This window comes from Vanellus vanellus (assembly GCF_965231255.1).
Source record: "Vanellus vanellus genome assembly, chromosome: 2".
Taxonomy (NCBI): Eukaryota; Metazoa; Chordata; class Aves; order Charadriiformes; family Charadriidae; genus Vanellus; species Vanellus vanellus.
This window is the reverse complement of record NC_138906.1, coordinates 146,323,994-146,346,800: the sequence shown is the minus strand read 5'-3', so window position 1 is coordinate 146,346,800 and position 22,807 is coordinate 146,323,994. Positions and strand designations below refer to the sequence as shown.

Sequence of the window (22,807 nt, the reverse complement as noted above, 5' to 3'; positions counted from 1 at the left end):
ACTATGACATCTTTCCCACTAAAATTCAGGTATTCTATGATGAAATGACTAAAAATACTAGAAAATCTGAACGGGTAAATTGTCTCCTGAGGTGCAACACAAAATCCACGTGTATGCTTTTTCCAAATTCTCCAGAACCCGGCAAACTGCACCGTGCAGTAAGAGCTATAAATGGAGTTTCAGATCCAACCCTCCAAAATATTGTAGCATTATAGTCCACAGAGTGGTCTATTGATTCAACAGTATTGATATCATTAGACTGGTCACATCTAGACATCTTAAGTTTAGCAGCCTAGCGCCATCTCTGAGAACACAGCAGAGCTAAAGGACAAATAAACCTTTCAAACAAAATTACAACAGTATTATGATAATTATATCCTCCAAAGACTAAAACAAATCTAAGTAGATGACTCAACACCTTACTAAAATCCAGGATGTGCAAATTAAAACTTACCAAAGCCATACTCTATACCACAGAAAATAAAATCTTCCTATAAGGAGGCCTCTACTCCTCATGGAGGATGCTTACCACATAGGACCTCTCTATTAAACAGCATTATTTACACATAAACAAAAAAAAAAAAAAAAATCAACTGTATTTAGAGAACTCTGCCACATGGAAAGTAAGTTACAGTCCATCCAATAAGGTAAGATTTCACTAATTCTCTCTGAATCATTAGACTTCACTACCAACATACTCTATGCAGTTGAAGAAACGCAATGACTATGAAGGAGGAGACAGTGCCCTACAGTTTCACAGAAGCACAAAGTACATCTACAGAATCTATCAAATACGAGCAGAAAAAGGCAGCAGATCTGATATTTTGCTACGTTAGTGCAAACACAATATGTGCAATGAGCGCACTAATCATCAAGAACCACAGTATATTCTTAAAAGATGACACTTTCACTACGACTAAACCTTTCTGCAACATCCACAGATAACACTGACATAGAGAACCTTGAGGAACCAAAATCCCAAAACTGTCACTGAAGCATACAGTCATCCAATTCTTTGGCGAGCCTTTGACTCCTGTTGTTCAGAGATGAGACCCAAAGAACCAAATGCCAAGGAACTGGTAAAGGTGAAGCGCTGTCCATGGTAGGGAAGGCTGGATGCCAGCAGTCCTGCAATTCCAAGCCACCGGAGTTTACTGGATCACAGATCTTTAAGAGACCCTGCAGACCTGGCTCCTCAGCTACCCATTCCAAAGCAAGATGATACTCTGTAGTACATAATATTCCACACACTAGTAAGTACAAACTTTCTGTTAAGAACAGACAGAAAAAAAGCTTAACACAAAACTGTCATGTCTTTAACCCATCTCAAATTATATGCCCCAAGAAGGCAAATCGCAATACATTTCACTACTCTCCAATTTCATTTTTCTGCACAAAACACCACCTCATACTCCAAATTTCTGTGCAAACTCAGAGGCAATAGTAATCAGATATATAGTTCCTTAGGCATTTTTAGATCATATAAGTATCACCAAGTTCAACTGAGCCAAATTCCACATCAGAAAAAAGTGATCATCTACACCAGTAGATACAGGACTCAATAAGAAACTTCTCTCAGAATTATTACTCTCATAAAGAGAAAAATCTCACCTTTAAAGCTATAAGAATCTGAAAACAAAACGTCTGAAAACATACAAGAACAGAGCTTAATGTGAACCACTGAATAGTTGAAAGAAGTGATCTGAAATAGAAGAACCAGAGCAGCAGAGGATAAAATCTAACAAGCTACCCCTACAGTATGTTTCTCATGCTAATCTATCATGCTATAAATAAGTTCTCTACATTTAAGGATTCAACAAAATGGAAAGAAAAGATATAAAGATTAATTATGTTTTATTGCAATCTGGTTCTACTTTATAATATTCAAGTATTTCACTCACCTTTACATGATTTGTAGGTGGACAGAGATGTAATAGTCTAACTTAAACACTGGGGCTGCCTGAATTAAATTTAGGTATTTTCTGTAACTCAAACACAATCCAGTTTCTGAAATTATGGATTACCTGGAGGTAAATCAGGGTCAGGAGAAGCAGATTGCTGAACTCGTCGTGGTTTTACTGCTGATTTCATGCTTTCTGTAGTACTGCGGTTTGTTGAACTGGAACCACAACTTTCGTGGTCTTCCTGCAAGAGGAAAAAAAAGCAACCAAGTCAACCAAACAAAAAGAAAATAAATATGGGAAGAGCAACTTGGTAAAGATTTGGTAAATTAAACTTCTGCTACTGTTATTCCATCTATTCAATCCTGTACATGCATATAACTACAGAAATAATAACAAAAATAGCTCAACAACATACAAAATTATTTGCAATTAATACTGCCACTTTTATTAAAAAAAAACAACCTGTCATTTAATTATTGATTTCCATTGAATAGATTTCGTCTAGCTGCATTTCAGCTGAAACAAGCCTTCAAACAGAGACGGAGCCCTGCAGACTACTAAAACAAATGAGAGAAACTACTGAATTTTATAAGCTAACACACTTTCTCATTAAACCACCTCAGATGGTTCCAAGATGTCAGTAATGTCCTTCCTAAAACAGCTAATTGAAGCTGATTCAGAAAGAAAATATTTTTGCAGACTAAAATAATAAAACATGGCGCCAGAAAAGATAAATGAACTGAGGGCACCTGCTCATCTTGAGCTTCTATATAGCTTATACACCTTAAGGAATTCAGAAGAAGGAAACATGGCTCATAATCAGAAAATGACATAAACAAGACAAAATTCACAGACACAAGAAAAATCTTAGTTAGCTAAATTCAGCGTTTTAAATACCCCACTAGTATTCCCATTACATTCCAGAATGACAGTTTAACTACAAGACTCAAGTGCAAGAAAGCCAAGAAAAGTAAGGTAAATATTCCTGTAAGTGTATTAGAAGAGCAGATTAGAGAGGAATCAAATTCTTACAACTTTTGACCCAAGCCAAATTATGTCTTTGATAGATGTAGTGTCTTGCAGAAAAAAGAGCAAAATGCTCTCTGGGTCATGGCACTACTGGGATGACGCAATGTATTCACAAAAAGGTTTTGGGGGAGCAAATGTCAAGTGCCACAGTATGAAGCTGTAATATTCTTAAATCCTCTAACCACCAAAAAGCAAAGAGCTTAAACTGTGCTGGGGTTTTTTGTTGTTTGTTTGTTGGTGGGTTTTTTTGTTTGGGGTTTTTTTTTTTTTTACAGGATAGATCATGTGTTTCCCTGCGTGCTGCCTGGCATTTTTAATAATCTCAGAGAAATTACAAAATGGAATCTTCACATTACTTGCTTCTTAATGTCTTTTGCATAAAGAAAAGAAAGTTGCATGTAATGATACATTTTAAATGGAAGTTGACAACTTCAAAATCAATTGAAAAGATAGTTTCTTTCTTTCAACTCCATATTTACAAAAACGGAACACAGAAGGAAATTCTCTGATAAAGTGGAAAAAACATTTCACTACAAAAAAAAGCAATATAATCGGGGGGGGGGGGGGAGGTGGGAAGGGGGACAGCAGAACCGTAAGGCTGAACATATTTCAAGAAATTGCAGAAGACACCCATTCATACATTATAAGGGTAGAAGACAGCTTTAAAAAAAAAAAAAAAAAAAAAAAAAAAAAAAAAAAGACGAGCTACCATAAAGGATTTGAAATTTTCCAGTCATTAGTATAGAATTGAAACAAGCTGTTTGTTTTTTTTTTTTTTTTTTTTAAATTTATGATTATTTGGCCATTCAGTCATACAGGACTTTAAATGAATGGGACGTTTATCATAGATGTTGTTTGGAGGGTATTTGTTTGCTTTCTTATCTCTGACAACCTTCTGATGCTTTTCATCAAGGAACATGAGTCTCCTGAAGACTCTCTCAAAACATCTAACTACAGTGCAATTCCATCAGAAGCCACTGCTCTCTGAGATATAACGGCAGCTTGAAGCTCTTGCTTTATCTTTAAACCTGGGGTGACAGAAGCCTCTTCATCAGGATGTGTATTTTGTAATCAGAAAAGCTCACCCCTCCTTCACATCTCCATCTTACTGAGAAAAATTAGACCACAGACTTTTAAGCTAAAATTTTTCAAATAACTTTCAAACATACCGTGTAGCACAAAAAAATATTTTTTCAGATGAGTAACCACACAGCTATTTTTGTGTTGAGCTTACAAAAAAAAAAAAAAAAAAACCACCCTAGCTCTCGGAGTGACCAAACAGCTCAATTAGCACATTTCCTTCTCTCCTGAGCTCACTTATGGATTGTACAGAATGCTGTGGTATGGGTACTTGATGATTTAATCTGATAGGATCACATTACACTTGCCTTTTAATATTTATGTTGGCTACGAAAAAAAGAAAGGGGGGCTGAGGGCACAGGGAAGGCATTCTATTTTTGAAGTGTTAACTGTATCAAGCCTGACTATATTCAAGTCTAACTTTTCTATCTGCATACTGACACAACCATGTTTGATGAATCTTACCACAACTTCATGCAAAATCATAGAACCATAGAATCATAGAATGGTTTAGGTTAGAAAGGACCTTGAAGATCATCGAGTTCCAACCCCCCTGCCACAGACAGGAACACCTCCCACTAGACCAGGTTGCCCAAGGCCACATCCAGCTTGGCCTTGAACACCTCCAGGGATGGGGCCTCAACAACCTCTCTGGGCAACCTCTTCCACTGCCTCACCATCCTCAAAGTGAAAAACTTCTTCCTAATGTTTAATCTAAACCTGCCCTCTTCCAGTTTAAAGCCATTCCCCCTCATCCTATCGCTACATGCCCGAGTAAAAAGTCCTTCCCCAGCTCTCCTGTAGGCCCCCTTTAGGTACTGGAAGGCTGTAATAAGATCTCCCCAGAATCTATGTGATGTTTTAATCATGTACAGTATTATATGCTAGGACGAGGGGGAATGTCATCAAACTGGAAGAAGGTAAATTTAGATTAGATATTAGGAAGAAATTTTTCACTGTGAGGGTAGTGAGGCACTGGAACAGGTTGCCCAGGGAAGTTATGGATGCCCCATCCCTGGAGGTGTTCAAGGCCAGGCTGGAAGGGGCTTTGAGCAACCTGGTCTAGTGGGAGGTGTCCCTGCCCATGGCAGGGGGGGTTAGAACTAGATGATCTTTAAGGTCCCCTCCAACCTAAACCATTTTATGATTATTAACACTCAAAGATGAAGTAACAGCAGTTTAGGCTTTTATCACTTTCTATGAGTAAGGAATACACAGTAGCACACTGGGTTTCAAATGTTTGGGTTTTTTTGTTTTAGAGGGAAGTGGAGGAGAACCCTTAGAATCTGTAAATTTTGAAATAAAGTCTCAAATATCAACCTATAAATAAACTCAATACAATAAGCTTTTTATATCTCCCTGAACTACAAGTCTGTTGTGACAGAAAAAGGTTGCAACCATTTAGAGCAAGTTGGACCTAAAAGTAATCAAAACAGAAATGTACATGTTCCAAGATGGTGCCAAAAGGCAACACAAAAATTTATCTCAGAAATATACCTATGTGACTTAATTCACATGAAGTAACAGAGTATACCTCCTAAGTTTAAGAAGAATTCAACCTGACCAAACATTTGAAAAAAGTTTTTTTTAATCTGGGATAACTTCCATCCATTTCCTTACATTACACAATTATCAAAGTTTTAGAGCTGCATGGGGGGGGGGGGGGGGGGGGGGGTTGAGTGTGAACACACACGATTTTTCACAATGGCTACTGATACTTTATAAAGCAAATGTTGTATTCTTTAATTACTGGAAGATGATAACAGTGGCCATGACCTTATAGGAACTACTCTCCTATGTAGATGTATAACCAAAAGCTTTCTGTATTTAAATGCTTCTGCTCAATGTTAACTTCAAGAGCACACTATTAATTTCTCAAACATGTGGCTCTCTCATAAGCCCAGAAGTAAAACATGTTCATTAAAGAGATGGGGAAAAGTTCCAAGTGAACTGCCAAAACCAGCATAATTATGAAACTATTTAACACTGGAACCAACTAGAGTCACACACTGTGTCTAGATCACAGTGATGTCATCAGAAACACCCGGCCAAAAGGCACTAAAGCTACTGCGCTCCCATAAATCCACCTCACACCAGATGACAAACATTTTAAAGTTAAAGTCAAAATTATACTGAGGCTGAGAAGGGATCTACATTCCAAAAGTGCTAATAACTATAGTTATAGTATGAGATTTGATAAATGCTCATTCATTTTAGCATTAACATGAGTGATTCCAAACAACAATCACAACAGCGGAAAACTAAAAATATTCATGACATATCTAGACAAGATTTTTAACAAAAATAACACTCATTTGCAAAAATATCTTTTCCCACTAGCTTGTATCATAAGTAAAGCATAAAAAACTTAAAATTAACTGAGGTCTTGCTTATGGGAGTTGTTGTACAAATATACTTTGGAGCAGAACAAATAGAAGTTTGCACAACCAGGCTCCTTTTTCCCTTTTGGCAAATGCATCAGGCTAGGTACACAGCTAAAATGTTTTTATAGAGCACTATGATTACATCTAATACTATGTAAGTCATAAGCAACATGCTAAAGATACCTAGGCTACTAAATTAACATGTGAGTCCCTTGGTCAATTTTTGTCTGCAATATAAAACAGTTATCATGAAGTTTAAAGCAAATTGCATTTGACAACACCTAAACAGATAGACGAGGTTTTTATTATGATCTTTCCTAATAAGTGGGGTTTATTATCTTCATTCACTATTCTGTTTTCTAAATTTAAAAAACATAGGTTTTTTTCTCTTTAAAAAGACACTTTCTAATTTTAAAATACATAAATCCTATTTAATGTGCAAGACCTCCAAAATAAAATGCCTCATAAGCATGCTTTATGGGAAAATGTTTTCACTTGGGCATCACTTAGCTATTTATGCAAATATTGTCCCGCCACTGTCATCAAATTAAGTTAAAAATAAAGAAAATTGAGTTCTTAAAAAATACGCACACAGGAAAATGTGTAAAAACAACCATTATGAATTAAAATTTTAAAACCCAAACCGATCCTAAATACCTAATGCACAAACTTTCAGAGTTCTCCACTGCCGTTTTCACTCTTCCTCTACAAAATATTACTTTTTTCTGATCCTTTGTCACTTCTAAAACAATGAGCTTAATACCCTTTACAAGTCAGTAAGAGATACATCTTTCTATTTCTGTAAAGCGTATCTTAAATTGCACGATCCAAAAACCACAAGAGAGGAACTCATTTCCCACTAGTGGACTTTGCTTATATGGCTGAGTAGTTGCCTGTGTCAAGACTGAAAGTAATATTCAGCATATATTCATTTTAGCAAGGCCTTCGACCTAGTCTCCTGCACAGACTTTATTCCCAAATTGGTGAGATATCAACTGGATAGTGGGAGACAAGTTGGGTGAAAAAGCAACTGGACCACTGGACTCAAAGGGTTGCGCCCAGGGGTACAAACTCCAAGTGGTGGCTGGTTACATGTGGCATCCTTCAGGGATCAGCACCAAGACCATGGTGTTTAACATCCTTATTAAAGACCTGGAAGATGGGATAGAGCGCACCCCCAGCAAGGCTGTGGATGGTATCAGCCTAGGGGAATGAGCTGATATACTGGTGGGAAGGACTGCTGTTGACAGGGTCCTTAAGAAGCTGAAGAAATGGGCTGTCAGGAACTCCATGAAGTCCAGTCACAAACGCTAAATCCTGTACCTGGGATGGAGCTACTCTGTGGAACTGTACAGACTAAGAGCCAAATGGCTAGAAAGCAGCTTTGCAGAAAAGAATCCAAGGGTCCCAGTGGACAGCAAGTTCAACCTGAGTCAGTAGCGTGCACTTGCTGCAAAGGCCAACTGTGCGCTGGACTGTATTAGCAAGAGTGAAGCCAGGGGCATGGTTCTTCCCCTCTCTTTGGCCCTTTTGTGATGTCATGTGGAATATTGTACCCAGTCTACGGCTCTCCAATACAAGGACATGGAATTACCAGAATCAGGTCTAATGAAGGGCCACGATGGTGGTTATGGGACTGGAGCACATAAGCTCTCCCTTGGGGGAGACTGTGACAACTGGGGTTGCTCAGCCTGGAGAAGGGAGATCCAACTGCTGTCCAAGGCTACCTGCTGGGAGGGTACATAGAAGAAAGAGCCAGGCTCTGTGTCCATTGCTACTCATCCTCTCACAGTACACCTTTGACCAACCTGAAACATAGGCAATTCCAAGGAGGGTGAAAGCTTTTTCACCAGTAGGATGATCAAGTATTGGAACAGGCTGCCCAGAGAGGTGTTTGAGTCTCAATCCTTGGAGCTATTCAGCACTTGGCTGGCCAAGCCCTGGAGCAATCTGCTCTAAATGGACTGGCTTTGGGCATGAGGTTTGACTAGATCATCTCCAGAGATCATCTCAAATTGCTCTATGATTTCTCTCCATGCAAAAATGAAACAAAAATACCAATTTTAAAAAATATTATTTTAAAAATACACTACAAGTTTCACTAAAATGGTAAGCACTATCAAGATCTTGCTTTCAAAAAGATATCTCATTATGTTGCACTGCTATACAACTCTCAATATGCATTATATACATACACAGACACTCATACACTTCTGTCTAACCTTGCAACATTTCTGCTGGCTAGCACAGGTCAAGCGTTACTTACAAACAAGTGATCCACTTTAATATAGCCTAAATAATTTCATTGCACAATTACCCCGCAAAGAAAATTTTACTAAGAGCTAACAACAAACAGAAACTGAAATACACAAAGTTAATTTTATTTTTTTTCAAATGAACAGCAAACTAGTAGCATAACAACACTGAAACAGAGAAAAATCACTGACGTAAACACGACCTCCGTAAATCTTTTGGAAGGTGTGAGTTAGTCTAATGCACACTAACTTTAAAATGATATACACATATGTGTATTTAAAAATTATGACAGTAAAAAAATACTGAAAAGAAGGTACAGACAAATCAGACTGGGTGACTGTTGTAGAATAATTAAGGAGCTCTGTATTATATATGGAAATTATATGTAGCTTCTACATATACACTTGTACCTTCAAAAGTCTATTCAGGACAGCCTGTTTTCTTCAACTGTTACAAAACCCAATTTTAAATCTTTTCAAACTGGCAAATCACATACCTTGGAGTGAGTACTCAAAGATTAAGCTCTGTCTTTCTCTATGGCAGATGAGAACATGATGGAAGGTCTTTATATTTCTACTTTTTTTTTTTAGTACTATTTCACATAGAAACATGTCAAAAATCAACTCTTTAAATTACATATCAGACTATGAAGAAGAAATACGAAGGAATTTGGGGCAGAGGTGCAACGGCAAAGCACTTTGATGAGTGGAGGGAAATAAACAAGGGTAACCTGGTTAAGAATAATGGACAAGGTGGAGCAATCCAGAAATAATTTAACAAGGTGTGAGCCTTCATTTGCATCTTGTTGCATCTCATCTCAGCCGATGTTAGATTCGGAGAAACAAGTAGTAGCGGTGATTAGCAAGGCACACCGAGATACCTGTACTAGATCAGGAGGTTACATCCATCTCTCAGTTTGTTACCATAAGACGTGTTTTGTTAATTCTATATTAGCGTAGCACAATGTGCTCTGAAATAGAGGTATGAGTTAAAAATCCATGCAACAGCTGTGGACAGGATAAAACACTGCCACAACAGCTCCAGCTTAAAGCCAAGCAGCTTGTAGGAAGTCTGTTGCACTGACACTTCAGAATGTGTGCTGTCTGCCTATTGATATCTGGGCAATCGCATCTCCCTGTGATGTTGCTACCGTTTTGATTAGCTGATTATGCAGGGTATTTGAGAGGAACATTCTGTTGTTTACAAGAAAGGGAGCTGCCAGTCTGAAAGCCCACAGTGATAAGGCCAATGATAAATAAAATGGGCTATACTCACTAAGTGATCCTTAGAAATACACCCTAGTTTCCCAACATCTGAGACAGAGCAACAAATAAAGTGACTTTGAAAGTCTTTCTGAGGGAACAGAGTGGTACAAAAATCTTCTTTCTATTTTGCAAATAAGGTTATATTATAAACTGTTAACTGATCATCTAGTAAAGTTTCTGATACATTTATTGTGGTTTTAAAATATTATGAGGCCACCTACCATGATGTAAGTGCTTTTTAATAGAAATAAACATCTCAAAATGGCTTTTCTGCCATTTCTCCTCCGATAAGCTTTTTAAAGATTTCACTCTTCCTCATGTTACAGGAAGTTTGCCCAGTGCTTTGGTTTGGGGGGATATGGGTGGGGGCATCTTAATTCTGTAACATTTTTCTGTGTTTAATACCCAGTACAGTGGAGTCCTGATCCATGACCAGAGCTCTCAAAGCTACAAAGAAGAAAACAACAAACAGTAGCAAATATTAGAGCAGCAACTGGCAAGTATACTCAAGATTTGGCATTACTGTACAAGGAAGGAAGGAAGGGGTGGAAAAAAAGGCAATTCCTAAATGTTTGCTCCAGAAAACACACTGTGGACAGAACTCTAATTTAGTAATTCTCACACCAGGGTGGCCTGAAAGGAACAGAGTTGAGAGGAGAGACATAGGAGAAAGACTAGTGCTAGGTGAGCTCTTTCGGGAAAACTGACGATGTGGGGCATCCTTGATACAGGATGGATGTGGGCTAAAAAATGTCCTTCTGCCCCACATATTCTCTGTGCCTGGAAACGAGAAGGAAGAGTGGCTGAAACAGTTTACCCTAAAGAAATGGGAAGAAAAAGTGACAGTAACCACACTCAGGAGAACAGACTGCAAAAGGGACAAGAAGTGACCTACAACATTTTTATTCTCATTTTTGACTTGTGTTCAGGAACAATTAAATCTCGTGTTAAAAGAAATTACATCTATTAAAAACAAAAACAACTTTTTCTTAAAAATTAAGTCTGAACAAAACAGAATATATATTTCACATTGAAACAGTTTATCTCCATACATGGAAACTCCAGAACAGTCCAACTGTTCTGCTGTCATCCATCCTAACACACAATTCAGGGGATGTTACAGGGCCACCTCACCCATAGACAGGTCCAGCCACTGAACTGGTCAGCACAACAAACATTTTTCTCTTACACCACTGCATTTCTTCTGTGTACATTAATGATACTTAAGCCAGCTTACAGTTTTTTGTGTGCTATTTTGGAAGACACTGTACCAAAGACTGGACATTCTCTCATCCTTGGTACAGGTCCCTTGAAATAGTAATGAAAAATAGCTGAGCACTATGTCTCTAGCATTGATCAAGTATGTTGTCCTGAACACCGCAGGAAGATCGAAATACCACTGTGAGCATGGCTCAATCACATCACTGATTCATTAAACAACACCTGGGAACCATTAACAAAACCGTGGCCCATTCAAGTCATTCTTCCTAATGTCATCTGTTCCACCTGCTAGAAGGCTAGCACTAGTCCCCAGCCCTATTTCAACTGGCACCAGACTCTTCACCAAGACATCACTTTCCTTTATGGTGGCAGATTATTAAAGGTACTTGTTTCCCCCCATTGTCCTAGTGGGTTGTCATTGCAGCTCCATTTCACACTTTCTTTAGGGGGTACTTTCCTACATTTCCTACAGCAGTTTATTAGAAAGACAGACCCCACATGCAAAAATTCCCTCCCGCAAGCACCTGCCATGGATGTAGTAATAATTTTTATTACAACATAACTCTGCCACCCACTTCCTTCAGAGGAAGGTAGAATACTGTCCAGATCAAATTTTCTCCTAATCCCAAAAACTATCAAGCAGCATACCTACAGCAGGGCCCCAGCAAATTGAGTAATCCCAAACTTTCAAATTTTTAACATCACAACAAACCTCTGACACGTGACAGAGGAAGGCCCGAGGCACAAAGCTTTGCCAGGAGAACTTGCTATCCAAGAGAGCTATTTTCATTGCTGAGCATCATTTGGGCAGTGTTTGGCTTTTGGCAGCTGCTAGGGGTGGAAAGAGAGGAAAGGAGGTAGTGAAATGGCAATGGATTATACATGCCAATGTCAGAAGGAGTATACCTACTGAAGTCTCCCCAGCTGCCACTGATTTTCACAAATCTACAAGTTATTATCCTTAAAGTGACTAATTCTCCATCAAAATTGTTTGAAACTAGTCAAATAAGTTCAACATTTAATGGAGCAGTACGAAAGAAAAGGAAGAGAAGACTTTACTGACAAAGTCACATGCGTCTGGTTTTCTTAAGACTCCAAGGTTAAAACTCAACACAACTAAAAACCACTAGGTCAGATTTTAGCGGAGCAGCTCTTTCTTCCTCAGTTACTGTTTGAGATGGGTCAAGCCAAATTTGACCTTGTGGCCATTCTCCACAGAACACGCACCTGGGGAATGGTAATTTCCAGGATATTTTTGCCAGTACAGGGAGGTTCAAGTAGGAAAGAGATTTCTCAACCACAAGCACAGCAATACTGAAACTCTCCACAGTTTTCACTGCATTCTGCAAAGGCAAAAGCATGGGGAGTTTCATTAAAGAAAAAGTAAGATCTCAGCATACAATGCAATCTACAGCAGGAGACCAGAACATTGACATGATACTTGTAAGAAATAATTTTGTCTTTTGAAGAACTAAGCACAATCTTCACAAAAAGAATACTAATGGCTTTTTAGTGCTATGTTATGACAAAACTTCATTTCCTAACTTCTTTCCAATAGTTATTCTCATGCAGCATGCTTTTTGTGCATTCTAGGCACATACATGTAATACAATGTATTAATAATGGCATGTATTAATGATATTAAAATACTTTTAAAAAAATCAAAATCTATTGGGTGAGTATAATTGTATGTCAAATTTTAGAGACTTCCATGCACCCAGTTGAAACATAATTTGTCCTAGATAGTTTTCTAACTTTTCAGCTGATCAAATTCTAAACACAGAAGCCAAGTTAGTGGAGGATCCCAGTTATCTACAGCTATCTAGTTTTTATAGCAGCTTTGCTTGAGACAAGATGATAATTCTACCAAAATGCTTGTATTTAAACTTCCAATTACACATTAATAGCCCTACAGTATTTTTAATAACTCACTTTACATTTTGTATTTTATTTTTATTCTTTCTTTTTAAGTTAACTTCAGACACCACTATGTGGAAGAATAGATTTTCACCAAATTTAATTTATCAATTACATCTTACCTAAATAACATTAGTTAAAACTAACGGATTAAACTACAAAGCTGGTTGAATGGCTGCAAAAACTTCCTGGTTAATCAATGAAAAAAGTACACATAGGTGCAACTTCTTCAAAACATGTACATTAAGGAGTTTTTGCTTATAATCAGTCATTTCTTTTGCAACTGTCAGTTTATGACGTGTACACCATTTCAAGGAATTTATTGCTATTTATAATGCACTGCTTTTTAAATAAGAAAGCTTTTGAAACATTGCCTTAAACCTAAACAAACAATAATTTATCTTCTAAAACAGCAATCTATGACACAAAACCACCAGAATGCTACATATTGAGAAGTATAGCTGTCAATGCTACATTATAACTGTTGCAAAGTTTTACAAAAGACCTCTGTAATTGTAAAAGAACATGTAAGCTTTTATCACATTGGTTAATTTAAAATATAATGGGCCTACTCTCTCAGGCAGTAGGGACATTTTATCAGGATCCAACTTCTATTATTCTTTCTAATGAGCACCATGTGCATGCCATTTCCTTCCTTACCCAAATTTTGACATTCAAAATTCTTCAAATGAATATACCTTCCTTGGTACAAGCTAATCAGAAGGGATTATTTTTTTTTTTTAATATAAAATTAGGAGCAAAACCCCTTCTCTCAAATCTGTGCCACTCATTTTGAATGGAAAATAATTTTTATTTTATTCCTGGCCTAAACTGCAATGAAAGAATGAGTACAGGTTTAAAATGAGGAAGGAAAGTAAGTGTTAACAAGAAATGATGTTAAGTGCCCAAGGGAACAAAACATATAAATATTCTGAAAGGAGCTGGGGGGACCAGGACAGGACTGTTACTGTTTGGTGCTCAACTGCGCACTCTAGCCACATGCAAAAGTAAGATTAAAAATTGGACAACAGGATGGAGAAATAAGAATCAAAAGAACTTGGGGGAAAATATGTATGTGGGAAAGTTAAAAGCTTGGAAACATCCTCTAATCTCATATAACTTCAAGCGGGAAAGCTCAGGGAGCATTTAGTGTGGAAGAAACAAACAATGTATCTTGTTTCAAATCAAAACATGGAACATCTGTAACAAAACTACTGAATAACATAGGCCAAGGAACATACTTAAAGCTAAACTCAAAAATATTATCTTAAATCTAGAATTCATTCATTTTTATCTATTCATTTACATTAAGAAATCTGACCTATAATTTTAAGTTTGACATGACTAATCACAGGCAACACAGCACTCCACTAAGTCACCAACTCTTTCAGGTTTCTCTAACATTTATCATTTTATATGGTATGTATTTGTTGGGATGGTGGAGAGTTTTAGCTTCTTCAAAAACTAACTTAAAGCATATTACCCACAACACTACAAATTCATTTAAGTGCAACTGCATTCATACCAAATGAAAAGAGACCTTTCCTGAAGAGCAGTCGCAACAGATAATTCCATTATTCAGAGAGCAAACCCCTCACTTTACAAACAAAAAAGTTTTGATCTGAATTTTAGGTAAAACCAGTACACTAAGGACTAAGACAATCGAGAACTGTCCACCCATGGCAATCACCCAGGGATCAGGTTCATGCTTTAGCATGCTCCTGTGGCACAGACCATAGTCCATCCGCTCCTGAATCTACCATACACAAACACCGTCCACTAATTCTTCCCAAGTAGGTCTCCTCACTACTGCCTTTCCTCTCCTTCCCCCTCAAACAGCCTGTGGACGAAGTATTTACCTCACATCTCAGAGCACATTAAACTATATTGTACTTGTGCCTACAAAGTTGGACACTGCAACTATCACTTCTGAATGAGTCCCATATACCTTTAAAAAAAATAAGTTTTTAAAACTATGTTTGTTCAACATAAAGTATTGATACATATTATACATATTGCTAAAGTGCTCTGGAAATATAAAGCTCTAAAACATGTCAGCTTGAGCAATATTTTTTTCTGAAAACTTGAATAAGCATGGTCAACTCATTCCAAGAGCTGCTCTTTCTCAAGATTTACTGTTGAGGGAGGAACACAAGTTTGTGATTCATTGCACAAACAGGTTAATTATTTGTTTTATACTTGGTAAGAAAAAAAAACGCACCTAGCTTTCACATAGCTAATGAGCTGGCACATCGTTATTTCCAAATCTCCTGGAAATTCTGAAGTGTTGAGTACTTAAATAGTCCTTTTATGTCTATGTGAGCCTCAAAATCAGTTTCTAAACAGTAATACAAAGTTCAAATAGACAATAAGCTATGTATCAAGAAAGTTACCACAGGACATGATTGTGGCAGTGTGTCATACTGATATAAGTCCAAACATAGTCATACAAGGATATCAAAAGATCCATCTTTTAAAATATATTGAACAGTGTTTCCTACATTGTGACTTTCTATGTGTTTTTAGAAATATGATCTGGCAGTTAGAACTTCATCCTAACTCAGTTCCCTTTGTGGAAGCATGCAGGCATACTCTCATGTAGGGAAGCATTTGTGCCAAACGATGAACAGCCTTTTTTTATCCACATGCAGTCTTTTTTAAACTATCCCACACTCTACAAGTATTAAGATGAACAAATATAGTTATATAGAAAAGCAATATAAAAATTAATTTAAAATATGATTAAAGAGCTGCAGTTTCAATGCAATGGTTAAAAAAATAAGAGATGCAGTACTGGAGATAGATAACCAGTGGATTTTAGTAACTCTTTGAAAAATGAAGTAGTAACAAAATAGATTAAGAACAAAGAACATCTACATTATCAAGCCAAAACTTCATGCCAAATCATGATACAGAATATTGGAAAGTTATCACTTTTATATATACTTTTATAATTTTTCATAAAGACTCCAGATGACAAAAATAGCACTAGTCACAGTGCTATCATCTAAACTCCTTATACATTTTTACATCACAAGTGTCAAGGTCAAACTTATCTACAAATTTAAGTTATGAATTCATCTAGGTATACAGATGCCGCCTACTAAAATGTCATTTCCAGCTAAAAATTAATGTCACATATAAGATCTTAAAAAACAAGGATGCTTCCACCTCCACTGCTCTTTTGTGCCTGGATTATAATCGCATTAGTTGCATGCTTGCCCACCACATATCCTCTACTCCTATGTGCTTCTATCTGCCCACGAAAGACTACTTCATGAAGATATTTTAGCAATGCTCATCAACATAGTATATAAAATGTATTAGTATACACACAGTATATGTGGATACACTTACAGCTAAACTGATATGTATTTACATATGAGTTTGTGTATGTGTATATATACACTATATATTCATAAACTTTTGTTTGAAGTATCAGATATCTAATACGATTATCTATTAAGACATAATTTCACAACTACTTCCACAAACCAAAGGGTTCCCTATATATCTGCGTGAACAACACTCATGCTATGCAGTTTTTCCCCTAGATTCAGTCTGCAAAATAAATTTAAGAGAAAAAATGCAGATGGTCTGAATACAGCATGGTATTTTCCAGGAGTATTGTGTGTTCCTGTACTCGGCTTTGCAAAACAGCATATGAAAATGTTTTCTGTGAGAAGTATCAAGTAAGAACACAAGGAAAAATTTCTTTACTTTGAGGGTGAGAGAGCACCGGAACAGGCTGCTCGGAGAGGTTGTGGAGTCTCCTTTTCTGGAGACATTCAAAACCCGTCTGGATGCATTCCTGTCCAACCTGCTGTAGGTGAACCTGCTCCGGCAGGGGTACTGGACTAGATGATCTCCAGAGGTCCCTTCCAACCCCTACAATTCCGTGATTCTGTGAAGTGGTATTCATCTGTGGTATTCACAATGTTATATTTCAAGAGAAAAATACCCTTGCATTTAATCAAAAACTTTGCATGTGGTATATATTGTAGGTCAGGAAAGTATTTTTTGTCTGTTACTTTTGTAACAAACATCCATAACTATTCATAACTATCCCTGTAAATTTAAGATCTTTGCCTGGTTTGTTTCCCCCTCCCGACTCAGGTTTACACTTCACTGTGAAACACTTCCTTGTCTGATCAGGTTTTTAAAATGTATAGATATTATATTTTTTTTAGTCTATAAAATAGTGCTAAAAATACACAATGAAAATCATATTTGTTTATTAAATAAAAATATGCTTGGTTTAGAAAATCAAGCACAGGCTTAGATTTTTCTTTCAAAATGCAAACCATCCTCACCCCTACATCATTTTATGTCAATCACAACAAAAATATTTACTTACATGTAGTTGGATTTGGAATATCACATTTTTGTGATATCAGACAGAAGACACCTTAAGCTTCAAACATAACAAAAACTAAATGTCTCAAAACCTAACTGCCACAATGTGAGAGACAGCAGAAGACTCTAAAGATATTTCTCTTTTTTGTACATGATAGGGCCAAGTGGGATTTGTTCTAGAATAAAAGCTTTGCACTGTAATTAGGTGCTAAAGATTAGTCAACACACCAAGCCACAAGCTTTTCACTTTTAGAGGTCTTTAATTAATGTAAATCACTAATTAAATCATATTTGTTACCCCTCATTTTCAAGGGGTTGCACCAAGACATTTATGGATGGAGACCCCTTTGATTATTTACACATTCCTAAAAGCAGGAAAGCACTTCAAGGCTGCCGAAGAATCACAAATAAAACATGTTGGAAATTACCAAGTTTGATGGTACTGCACCTTCTTACTCTTTCCTTACCAATTCTGACTTACAGCTGCAGAAAGCAACAACACAAAGTAACTCCTCACAGTAGCTTTGGCTTCTGTCTCAAAGGGCAAACGACAGAAGACAACAGGAACATTTCTTTTTTTGCAGAACACCTGTACATTGTAAGTTTTCCGAACAAGATTCGGTCCTCACAAATACATTTTAACCAACTCTAACCTCAACTTCAAAAGTCTTTAAAAGCACTACAAACTGTGGGCCACCAAAAGGAATTTTTGCTGACTGCTGCTTCAGCAGCTTGAAGGACAGCAGGAATGGAAGAGCAAGCACTGAAAAGTAGTGAGGTTTTTCAGTCGAATTTAAAAAAAAAAAAAACAAACAAAAAAAAAAACAAACAAAAAACACACCACAAAAGCTGCTTATCCAGTCTAAAAATTGGTTACCTCTGTAACAAGCGAACTTGAAACCCTCCTCTGTTTCCTAATGTCAGGAGGAAAACAGGAGAAAGTACTCTTTCTGTCTTCCACCCTACAGTCTCATGTTGTTCCCCTGATGGTAGCTGCATTAGCCCAGAGCATGCATCTGGGACACCACCAGCCCTGTGGCAGTATATACATCGGAGAGAATCACCAGGTTGAGGTTGAAGTTCTCTCTTGTACTTCCAAGTGTTCAGTAACAAGGCCAGAGATAATCAGTTCCCTAGGGTGGCTAGCCCCGCAAACATCCTGATCAAGTTTAAAAAAATCCTTCATAAGTCTACCCAAGAAAAACTTTCAGGCACCACACTGATATTCTTGTGTGCCGTATGTTAGCCCAAAGAAACCTGATTTATGTAGCCCTAAAGGTCAGGGGAAATGAGTTCAATTTATAGACACCTTCTTATAAGAAAAACAGATTAGGTGATCAAAAATCTGCTGTTGGTCTTCAAAGCCTATTAATCCAGGATGGTAGAAAGCTTCTTCAATAATTAGTTACTCCAATATTGACTACTGAATAGTGCCAAAAAGGACAGACTAGTAGATGATCAGAAATGGAGGTGGGATAGTAGAATAAAGATGACAAAGGAAACAAGAGAACAGAATGGTGGAAACAAGAGAACAGAATGGTGGAAACAAGAGAACAGAATGGTGGAAACAAGAGAACAGAATGGTGGAAACAAGAGAACAGAATGGTGGAAACAAGAGAACAGAATGGTGGAAACAAGAGAACAGAATGGTGGAAACAAGAGAACAGAATGGTGGAAACAAGAGAACAGAATGGTGGAAACAAAAAACAAAGTGATCCTTAAAAACAGCATCTTTAATACACAAGAAATACAATCTACACCAAAGAACACGAGTCACAGCATGGCCAGTCCCCTGGCTTAATCCAAGAAAGAAAAAAAAAAAAAAAAAAAAAAGAGTAGAAGACATTGCCCTTATTCTTTCACAGGTATATCATAGAATCATAGAATGGTTTAGGTTGGAAAGGACCTTGAAGATCATCGAGTTCCAACCCCCCTGCCACAGACAGGAACACCTCCCACTAGACCAGGTTGCCCAAGGCCACATCCAGCTTGGCCTTGAACACCTCCAGGGATGGGGCCTCAACAACCTCTCTGGGCAACCTCTTCCACTGCCTCACCATCCTCAAAGTGAAAAACTTCTTCCTAATGTTTAACCTAAACCTACCCTCTTCTAGTTTAAAACCATTCACCCTTGTCATATCGCTACATGCCCGAGTAAAAAGTCCCTCCCCAGCTCTCCTGTAGGCCCCCTTTAGGTACTGGAAGGCCGCAATAAGATCTCCCCGGAGCCTTCTCTTCTTCAGGCTGAACAGCCCCAACTCTTTCAGCCTCTCCTCATAGGAGAGGTGCTCCAGCCCTCAGATCATCCTCGTGGCTCTCCTCTGGATGCACTCCAGCACACCCATGTCCTTCTTGTGTTGGGGACTCCAGAGCTGGATGCAGTACTCCAGGTGGGATCTCACGAGAGTGGAGTAAAGGGGCAGAATCACCTCCTTTGACCTGCTGGCCACACTTCTTTTGATGCAGCCCAGGATATGGTTGGCCTTCTGGGCTGCGATTGCACATTGCTGGCTCATGTTGAGCTTCTCATCAATCAGCACACCCAGGTCCTTCTCCTCAGGGCGGCTCTCCAGCCATTCCCTGCCAAGCCTGTCTTTGTGCTTGGGTTTGCCCCGACCCAGATGTAAGACCTTGCACTTGGACTTGTTGAACTGCATGAGGTTGGCTCGGGCCCACCTCTGCAGCCTGTCCAGGTCCCTCTGGATGGCATCCCTCCCCTCCAGCGTGTCTACTTCACCAAACAGCTTGGTATCATCAGCAAACTTGCTGAGGGTGCACTCAACCCCACTGTCCATGTCACTGACAAAGATGTTGAACAGTACAGGTCCCAGTACTGACCCCTGAGGAACGCCACTCGTCACTGCTCTCCACTTGGACATCAAGCTGTTGACTGCAACTCTTTGAGTGCGACTGTCCAGCCAGTTCTTTATCCACCGAGTGGTCCATTGGTCAAATCCATGTCTCTTCAATTTAGAGAACAGGATACCGTGTGGGACAGTGTCAAACGCTTTGCACAAATCCAAGTAGATGACATCAGTTGGTCTTCCCTTGTCCACTGCCGCTGTAACCCCTTTGTAGAAGGCCACCGAATTTGTCAGGCATGGCTTGCCCTTGGTGAAGTCATGCTGGCTGTCTCCAATCACCTCCTTGTTTTCTATGTGCCTCAAGCAGAGTTTCCAGGAGGATCTGCTCCATGATCTTGCCAGGCACTGAGGTGAGACTGACTGGCCTATACTTCCCTGGGTCTTCCTTCCCTGAGTCTTTCCCTTTTTGAAAACAGGGGTTATGTTTCCCCTTTTCCAGTCAGCAGGAACCTCGCCGGACCACCACAACTTCTCAAATACGATGACTAGTGGCTCAGCGACTTCATCTGCCAGTTCCCTCAGGACCTGCAGACATACCTCATCAGGTCCCATGGACTTGTGCACCTTCAGGTTCCTCAGGTGGTCTTGCACTTGATCTTCACCTACACTGGGTGGTTCCCCATTTTCCCAATCCTCGCCTTTGCATTCTGTGTCACGGGCAGTGCAGCTGCAGTCCTTGCCAGTGAAGACTAAGGCAAAAAAGTCATTGAGTACCTCAGCTCTGTCTCTGTCCCAGGTAACCAGTTCTTGCATTTCCTTCCAGAGAGGGCCCACATTTTCTCTAATCTTTCTTTTCTCGCTGACATATATATATCTTTTGCTATGTAAAACTCAAATGCATGATTGTCTCTCTACAAGATTTTGAAGGGACTAAAATTTACTAAATGGCTTATTATATGCAAAAATCTGAAAAGCTACCAATACAGTTTGGAAGAAGTTATGAAAATGTCACTCTGAACAACAGCCAAACCAACAAGCATAAGAAAATTCCCATAAGCATCTCACACCAATACTTCAATCAACTACAACATACTAAGTTGAACTACACACAGAGCAGTAAATCTTAGTTCCAGCATTACTAAATGGAAAAAAAAACACCTCTCTCACATTTGACAGTAAATTTCAATTTGGCATCTGAATGTAAAAGTATGTCCAGTGATTGATTTTGATCATATAGAGACAATTACATACACAGCTATTACTAAGTGTATATTAAATACTGTAAGATCTGGAAAATTTATTTGAAATACGTTTTTCCCCATGTTAATGTACAGTTGTTTAGATGACTACCTTTTAAACCCTCTGAATACCCCACAGCACAATGTTCAGAAACTAGGTGCCAGTATATACCTCAGATACATACAGTTCTTCCTGCTGTAAAACAGGACCACATAAGACAATATAGTTAGAATAAAGATATGGTGTTCAAGCATTTCAGACAAGCAATGAAAGGCCTGTTTGTTAACTCTACATACCTAGCAAAGTTGGGTGTCGTGGTTTGGCCTCAGCCAGCAACAAAGAACCACGCAGCCGCTCGCTCGACTCCCACAGCCGTGGGAAAAATGGGCAGAAAAGGGCAAAACTCGTGGGTTGAAATATTATAATTTAACAGAACAGACAAAGGGAAGAAGAAAGAAAAAACAATAACACCGATAAAGGAATATAAGAACGCGATTACAGTACCGCCGCGCAGCGCACCGACCGGACCCGCACCACCGCAGCCCGCCCCCGAGTGGCGACTGCCTCCCTCTCCCCGGCTAACGCCTCTTATAGCTGGGCATGGGTCACGTGGTATGGAATACTTGCCTCCCCTGCCGGCTCCTTGGGGAAATTAACCCCATCCTTGCCGGAACCAGGACATTGGGGTTTTTTTCCTCCCCCCATCCCCCACCTGGGGGAGTTGTGTTTCGCAGGTGGAAGGAGCCCGAGTTTCCAAGTTACTTTGCCCCAGTATTACCTTTCAAGCAGAGTTTGGGACATTCTCCAACTCAGGGTGGGGAGGCAGGAGGAAGTCAGCAGTGGAGGAAGACTCAATTCATTAAACCTTTTGCTGAAATCCATGCAGGTGGATTATTGTCGGTATATTACAAAATACCACCATGACTGTATAACAGCAGCTTGTTATGAGATACTCAGTAAAACATTTTATTGAATAAGAGTAGAGCAAAACCAGCTGTAGCAAACCATGTCCCCCAGAGAATCATGAAAGTACCTGCTACTCGCATGGTATTTTGTGCAGATGCCACTGCTAAGTAGGAAATTAAAATGGCTAAATATTTTCAAATTAATCTTTGGGCAACCAAACTAGTGGTTTCAGAACTGCATCAAGTAAGAGTAATACACATTGCAGCAATGAAACAGACTGGGTAAAGCTACTGAGCCACATGTGAGTTTTGACAACTGGGGAACCTGCTGGGCCACACACAAGGTGAGGGAAGGGCTGTGGACAGCAATGGATGAAATGGCTGACCTTGGCAGACTTCTCAGCAGGCACCATAAGGGCAGTGAAGCAGCAACACTGCTGGCCCCAA

The 22,807-nt window shown here is 38.8% G+C and overlaps 1 protein-coding gene across 1 annotated transcript in view; it reads right to left on the bottom strand.

Annotated features, from left to right (window-relative positions):
- The window catches only part of VPS13B (vacuolar protein sorting 13 homolog B), a 499,565-nt gene that overhangs the window by 449,926 nt on the left and 26,832 nt on the right, over positions 1-22,807 (bottom strand). The window contains exon 4 of the mRNA XM_082499631.1: positions 2,025-2,145. Within this exon, the coding sequence (XP_082355757.1) occupies positions 2,025-2,145 (121 nt within the window). The remainder of the gene's footprint in view (positions 1-2,024; positions 2,146-22,807) is intronic.